General features: G+C 58.9%; 1 protein-coding gene across 1 annotated transcript in view; it reads right to left on the reverse strand.

Annotated features, from left to right (window-relative positions):
• Positions 1-7,241, reverse strand: part of MYL10 (myosin light chain 10) — a 9,738-nt gene extending 2,497 nt beyond the window's left edge. Inside the window, exons 1-6 of the mRNA XM_004705969.2 lie at positions 7,217-7,241; positions 6,802-7,001; positions 6,069-6,144; positions 4,533-4,637; positions 2,239-2,317; positions 247-295 (exon numbers count right to left, since the gene is read on the reverse strand). Coding sequence (XP_004706026.2) covers positions 247-295; positions 2,239-2,317; positions 4,533-4,637; positions 6,069-6,144; positions 6,802-7,001; positions 7,217-7,241 — 534 coding nt within the window. The remainder of the gene's footprint in view (positions 1-246; positions 296-2,238; positions 2,318-4,532; positions 4,638-6,068; positions 6,145-6,801; positions 7,002-7,216) is intronic.
• Between the last annotated feature and the right edge of the window lie 510 nt (positions 7,242-7,751).

Here is a 7,751-nt window from a genome sequence, read left to right on the forward strand (position 1 = left end):
CCCCAGGGTCCTACCACCAGCCATCAGCCCAATTCTAACCCTGCAGCCACACCTACACCTGGCTTGTTCTCAACCATGAAGGTGAGATCAGTTCAGAAATGGGAAAAAAAAAATCCCAAAGGTGTGTGTGTGACATCAGGGTGGGGGTGGGGGAGTGAGAGGGAGAAGTGTCCACTTCCAAGCAGAACCCTAGGCAGGACTGGGCCCTAGGAAGACCCTCCACAGTGGCAGGGAGGCCCCACTTACCTCCTCCTCACTGAACCTGTCTGCCTGGGTCATGAGCTTCTCCTTGATGCTGTGTAAGGAAGAGAGATGCTCAGGGGAAGGACTTCCCGGAAGTGGGCACCCCTGACGCTAGGGGGTGAGGGCAGGGACACCGGGGGACCCCTGGCTCAGGAAGTTACCAGCCTGGACTTGGGCCTGGTTCTTGTAGCCCTTGGCTGGCTTGAGCAGGCCACTCCTGTTCCCTGACCCTCAGTGCCTTCGTCTGTCCTGGCGGTTCTACCCTGGCCGTGGTGGCGGCCAAATGAAACAGCCTGAGCACATAAAATCACCCTCTGACATCTCCCTGTGCTGGTACCAGCCTCTGGGAGTCTGGGTGGTGCAGTGGGACCTGCTTTCTTCAAGGTCATCGGTTGGAAACTACCAGCCATTCAGAGGGAGAAAGAGGAGGCTCTCTGCTCCCTTAAAGAGTTACAGTCTGGGAAACCCCAGGGGGCAACTCTAGCCTGTCCTGTAGGGTCGCTACAAGTCAGCCTTGATGGCTGTGAGTTTCTGAATGAGGTCCCTGTGGGGCAAAGACCTGCTGTGTCTCAGCTCTGGACACAGCTTGGCCCGCCTGCAGATGACCCCTGACATCGGCCTGGGGTTTGTCTTCACAGCCCTGGAAGGTACTGCCACCAGCCCCCTTTGTCCCTGGGGGGACCCTGAGCTCAGGGAGAGGGTTGGTTTGCCCAGGGCCCGGGGAGCAGGCAGGGGCAGGGACACAGCTGCTCTGGAGAGCTGGAGCTGGCCCGCGTGCAGGGTGGGCTGTGCCCACTGCTCAACGGGTCCCTGAGGGCTGCCCGGGGCACCCCAGGCAGGGTGAGATCAAAGGGCTGAGGCGGCCTCCCACACCCAGCGTGTTGGCTGGCGCTGCAGGGGCAGGCCCCCTGAGGACCGACACACATTTTCCATTATTTACGTTTCTGCGGGACAGTCCCCGTTTCCAGCCAACTCTCCAAATGGGGACTTCTCAGACGCTGCAAAACATGCCGCCCAGCGAAGGGCCTCCACCAGGGTCACTCTGGCCGCCTGGCCGGCCGCCCAGCTCTCAGGTCTCATATCTAGGCCGAGGGGGAGGAGTGGCACCTCGGCCCCCACACTGGGTCCCCAAAGCCTGACCTTGTGCTGGTTGGGGGTGAAGGTGGCTGAAGGACACCAGAGGTGCCCCCAGAGTCCCCCAGGTCCTCAAGGTGGGGGGAGGAGCCATAGACTCCCAAGGAGGGGTGAGGAAGAAATCCCCACAGCCCCTCCCTGTACCAAGGGAGCGTGGGACTCAGAGCCGGGGTGGGGATGGGAGGTGGAGAGCCCCTCTTCCACGGACGGAGCAAGTCTCTCCTCCATGGGGAAACCCAGAGCATCATGGTCCTTCGCCAGGAAGCCTGTGTCCTCAAGGGCTGCATGGCCTTGGAGGCTCTAGGGGAATGCGGATTGACAGTGCAGATGCCAGCCCAGCCCACGTCTCACCGCCGGCAGGCTGCTGCCCCACATCAGGCTTGGCTCCCGTATCCCGTGCGCGCAAGGCCCTGACTCCAACCCCTGGCTCCAGTTCAGAAGCCCCCAGTCACCTCCAACTCAAAGCACGCTTCCTCACCTCCTCCAGGCTGGCCTCCAAGTAGCCCCTGACTAACTCCTTCTCTGGCTTGCCAATGACCCCTGGGCAGGCCCGGGGTCCAGGACCCAGTAGACAAGTGCCCCTGCTGCAGATCCAGCCTCTCCCATCTGTGCTCAGTCTCTGCACCCCCATCTGCCTGCACCCCCTGCCTCAGGGAACCCTTCCTCACGGACCCCACACATCCTGGGCCTCCACCCTTCGCGAGGCTTGCACTCACCTTCAAGGCTCATCTGGGTTACTCCCACCCCTGGGAGGCCTGCCCCAGGTGACAACCATAGAGAGGTGGGAGGACTAAGGCCCAGAGAGGGAGCACCAAGCACTCTTGGGGAGTGAAACCCCCCAAGCAGGGAAAGGTGACTTACAACTCAGCCTTCACGAAGCCTTTCCCTTCGGTGTCAAACACCTTGAAGGCGTGGAGGATGGTCTCCTCGGGGTCGGTGCCTGGAAACAGCACAGGGGCAGAGGGAGGGCAGGTGAGGAAGGGTCCACACGCAGAGAAAGGCAGGGCTGGGCAGGGACTGGGTGCGTGGGGCCCAAACCATGGGCTCTGCAGGGACCGGGAGAGAGCTTCGTCCCCACGGTCCTGCCCACAGCGGGCCAGAGCCCATCTGAAGCACTCGTAGGATGGTTCAGGTGGTAACAATAATAGACAGGGCCCTGCAAGTGGCTGTCAACAACCTACACAACCGAACATGGAGACCCTGCCTGAGTATCCACTGTGTGCCAGCCCCTGAGAACAGTCCCTAGGCAACAGATGGAGAAACTGAGGGTCAGCATTTCTGTCACTTGCCCCAGAACGTACAGCTAGTCTTGCTGCCTCTCTGCCTTCAGGAGCCCTCCTTTCTGCCACTCTGTACTTCTCCTCACAGCAGGCCCAGGTCTCATCCAACAGGGTCAAGGTCCTCTGTGTCTATACCACCAAACTGGGTCAGGGCCCTCTGAATCCACATTGGACTGGATCAAGGCTTTTGTATCTCTACCATCAGACGATGTCAGAGCCCCGTGTCTCCACCACCAGACTGGGTCAGGACTGTGGGTCGCTCCTATCAAACTGGGTCAAAGTCCCCTGTACCTCCTCGATCAGACCAGATAAAGGTCCCTCTATCGCCGAGGCCCTCTGTGTCTCCCTCACCAGACCAGGGCAGGGCCTTCTGTCCCCGGCATTGGGTTGGGTCAACGCCCCTGTGTCGTTGCCATCAGAGAATCAGGGCCTTCTGTCACCCTGCGGCATAGTGCATGGCTTCATATGACCCTTCTGGTTAGAGTCTTGTGAATCCCACAAAATGCCAGGTGGAATCATGCAAGTAAAGTAAGAATGCAAATACGGTGCATGGAACCCTAGCAAGGAGCCCTGTCTGGCTTGCCATGTTGCCGGCCTTAGAGAGAGCTGATTCCAGACGCAGAGAGGAGTCCAGAAGTGGAGAAGGGTCCTGACTCCCATGAAGAGAATAGCCAGGAGTGAAGTGCTTCCTTCGGACTCAGGATCCCTGTACAGAGACCCTTCCCCTCAGCCCCGACGCGTCCCCGTCTGGGGCAGTCACAGCCCCAGGAACCACCCCCAGCGACTGCCTGGTGCTATCAGGACCCAGTGGCGGTTCTGACTCCGATGGGCGGCACCAGCTCATAGCCTGCCCCACTTGAAGGGCGGGCCCCGGGCCACACTGGCCTTCCGTTTCCTCATCCCTGACCAAAGGAGGAGGTCCTGGGCAATAGGACATAGCTGGCCGCCTTCTTGCTCCAAGATCAGCTAGGACATTCCGTCAAGACTCCAGCAAAAGTTTCATGATTAAAAAAAAAAAAACAAGTCCAGTTTGTGATGATCTATAAGTACATCCCCGTTTTACAGACGAAGAAACTGAGGCCCCGAGAGGAATAGCGTGCCTTGTTCAAGGTCACCCCGGCAGTCGGCGGAAGACCGGGAGGCTCAGGGATAGTGTCAGGCAGGGCAGTGTGAGGAGGGGAGTGAGGATCGCCACCTCACAGGGCAGTCACAGCCCAGCTGGCTCTTCCTTTAACCCTGAAACCTGCCAGGGCAGTCACTAGGGGACAGAGATAGCCTGACCCCAACCCTTGTTCCTGGCCAGATGCTATGTTTCAGAGTGCAGTGATTAGAGACAGGTGCTGGCACATTGTGTGTGTGTGTGTGTGTGTGTGTGTGTGTGTGCGCGCGCGCGCGGGCACTCTAGCATATACATACATGGGCCCAATTTTCACTGGACCACCTGGGACAAGTACCCTAACCTCTCTGCCCTGTCTCCTCATTTTTGAATGACCAAGCTCTTTGCCAGCCCACTGGTGGTCAGCAGGCCAAGAAGCAGTCCTGCCTTGGGCTGGCCATCAGAGCTTCCAGAAGAGGTATAATGGCATCCCTGGTAGCCAGAGGGCAGGGAGGCAGCATGGGCAGAATGAAATGGAGGCAGGGATTGAAGAGGGTGGTGCCCTGAGGGTGAACAAAGGGCTTTGACCCACCTTGTTTCACCGGGTCCCCTCCCAGCCCTCTGATGGAAGAGTTATTCAAATTACACCCACTCTGCAGTGCAAGGGGGCACCGAGGCAAGGAGAGGGCACGCCACTTTTGTGTCTGGCGGGGGGTGGGGGATGGAGGGCTGCTCTGCCCACTGAATCCCCTCCCCAGGGCTTCCTGGGCCTCACTCACCCTTCAGCTTCTCCCCAAACATGGTGAGGAAGACGGTGAAGTTGATGGGACCAGGAGCCTCCTTCACCATGGCCTCCAGCTCCTCGTTCTTGACATTGATGCGGCCTGGAGGTGGGAGAGGACCATCAGCGGGGCCGGAACTCCTTGGCTCCCAGCTCTAGCATCCTACCTGCTGGGGGCTCAGGGCAGGGAGCAGCCTTCAGCCCCAAGCCAGTAAAAGGCTGCCCTGCTCCGCCCCCGCCCTTCATTATCACTCTGGGTCATTATCCCCATTTTATTTCTTTATTAACAGGCTTATTGGCACAGAATTTACATACCATAGAAGTCAATCATTCAAGGAAAAGTGTACTATCATTATCACATCCATTTTAGAACACCCCCCACCCCCCGCAATGGTTAAATCACCTTTAAAATGAGTTGTCCAGTCCATTCCAGCGCTCCCTCCCCGCACGATCCCCCTTTTACAGAGGAGCAAACTGAGGCCCAAAGATGCTGGGAATCTTGAGACAGCAGCTGCATGCTAGGCTGGAGGCCAGCTTCTCTCTGGACCTTAGCCCCTGGGCCCCAGGAGGGGTCAGCGCGAGGCTGGGGAGACAGGGGGCTGGAGGCAGGGCACTCTGGGACTGCTCGAGGTCCTAGTGAATGGTCAGAGGAGAAGGGCCAGCTCTCTGTAGTAGAGATGACTCGTTCACACTCCCCTCTCCTGTCATCTCCTTAAACACCCTTCCCAGGTGTTTTGCTTTTAGGAAAGCCAACGACCTGCCAGGTCCAGGTGGTTCTGACTCAGGTGGCCCTGCAGCAGCACAGAGCACCAGGCTCCAGAGGCCGGAAATCCTGCCAGGAGCAGATGGCTGCTCGTGGCTTCAAACTCCCGACCTTTCTGTTAGCAGCCCACCGCCTGACCCAGTGCACCACCAGGGCTTTGGGCCCTTTAACAAAAAAAACAAAACTCTGCCATATGGTCGATGCCGGCTCATGGTGACCCTAGAGGGCAGGGCAGACCTGCCTCATGAGTTTCCGGGACTGTGACTCTTTAAAGGAGTAGAAAGCCTCCTCTTTCTCCCTCTGAGCTGGCTGATGGTTTTGAACCGCTGCCCTTGCGGTTAGCAGCCCAGTGTGTAACCACTCCACCAGCATGGCCCCTAGAGGATGCCAACGCTTCTCCTAGCATTGGAAGCCGCCTATCCCTGGGCTCTGCCACGGTCGCCAGCCCCTCTGCTTCTCCCTTCCAGGTCAGGACTTCCTGTGGGCTATTCCCAGACCAGAGACACCTTGCCTTCTGGGTCCAGACCCTTCTTGGTTTGGGGGCCCAGTTCTAACCCCCCAGTAAATGCACCCTGACTTCCCAGGAGCGCCCCTCCCTCCCTCTAACACCTGTGCCCCAGCACTGGCAGTACCCAATATTCTAGGTGCCCACAGCTGAGCCTTTGGAGCCCCCGCCAGAGCACCCCCTCACGACCGGGCACCCACTCAGCGCAGCTCATCAGCGGCCATCAGAGGTGCTTGCTGCCTGACCGTGTGACCCAGGTCCCTTACCCAGAGCGGCAAAGGTGTCCCTCAGGTCCTCCTTGTCGATGAAGCCATCCCGGTTCTGGTCCATGATGGTGAAGGCCTGGCAGAGGCGTGCACACTGAGCAGTCATTGCCACCCCGAGCCCAGTTCTACCCCGGTGCCCCTCCCCCAGTGCCTGTGGCCCCTGCCAAAGGTTGTCCTCCTGTGATCTGCTGTCTGAGAAGCTTCAAGTCCATTACCTCCTGCGTGTTCACACCAAGCCCAGTTTACAGACAGGGAAACCGAGGCTCATAGAGAAAGGCCAAGGCCACGCTGAAGGCAAAGGCTTAAGGTGCAGACAGGCGACAGGGTTACCCAAGGCAGAACGGCAGGTGTCTCTAGACCAGTGGTTCTCAACCTTCCTCGTGCCGCTACCCTTTCAGACAGTTCCTCATGTTGTGGTGACCCCCCAACCATAAAATTATTTTCGTTGCTACTTCATCACTGTCATTTTGCTACTGTGATGAATCGGGCGTCCCCTGGGAAAGGGTCATTCGAGCCCCAAAGGGGTCACGACCCACAGATTGAGAACCGCTGCTCTAGACTCTAAAGCGCCCCTGGTGGCCGCTGAGGTGAATGTCAGCTTGCTCCATCCCCACCCGCACCCCACCCTCCTGCACCCGGGGGGTGAGGTCTGGCACGGTGCTAGGCTCCCTAAACATGCTACATGCACTACATTCACCCTCCCAGCATGCCCAGGGGAAGCGGACCAACTGACCTCCTTAAACTCCTGGATCTGGGACTGATCAAACATGGAGAAGACGTTGGAGCTGGCTCCACCCTCCGCTCTTTTCCGGGCTCTTCTGGGTCCCTGTGAGGCACAGGTGAGCCCGCGCAGCAGCTTCTTCCTTGGGAGGTCAGCCGCCACCCCCACCCCATCACCCAGAGCAGCCCAGCCCCGCAGGGCCCGCTGCAGCCCTCAGGCACCACCACAGACTGACAGGCTGGTACCGGAAGCCTGAGGGGCAGCCAGGGTATCCTCCCACATGACCTCGCACCTGCCCATCGGGCCAGACCCAAGCCCCGCTGCCCCACAGGTGAGTGAGCGGAGCTCAGGGTATGGAGCCAAGAGAGGGGTGGTTTCTAGAATCAGTCTCCACGGGGCTTCCACCCAAGGCAGGAGGAGAACTCACTGCCATCAAGCCCGTCCCGGCTCATTGCGACGCTCTAGGGCAGCAAGGGACTGCCGGGCGGATTGCCGAGACCCGAGACGAGACCGTGACTGAACTCTCTGGGAGTAGAAAGCCTCGTGACTGAACTCTCTGGGAGTAGAAAGCCTTGTTTTGTTCTCAGAGTGGCTAGTAGTTTTGAATAGCTGACCCTATACTTAGCCTAAATCCTAGCCCGCCAGGACTCCCTAGGGAGCTTCAGAAACAGGACCCCATCCTTGGCATCCAGCTGCTTAAACCTTCCCTAGTGCCCACAAGGGAGCCCCGGGGATTGTCGTGGTAACATGTGGGCCTGTAATCACAAGGTCAGCAGTTCGAAGCCCCCAGTTGTTCTGAGGGAGAAACGTGAGGTTTTCTACTCCCACACAGACTTACCATCTCGGAAACCCACTGGGCAAGCTCTGCTGTCCTGTGGGGGGTTTGGGGCAGCGAGTCTGTTGTTTGGTTGGCGAGCCCCCAGGAGAACGTCTTGTGTCTAGGATCCTTGCCCCCCACCCCC

The sequence above is a fragment of the Echinops telfairi genome, unplaced genomic scaffold (genome assembly GCF_000313985.2).
Source record: "Echinops telfairi isolate 266 unplaced genomic scaffold, ASM31398v2 ScPeMD7_5;HRSCAF=22, whole genome shotgun sequence".
NCBI classification, from domain to species: domain Eukaryota; kingdom Metazoa; phylum Chordata; class Mammalia; order Afrosoricida; family Tenrecidae; genus Echinops; species Echinops telfairi.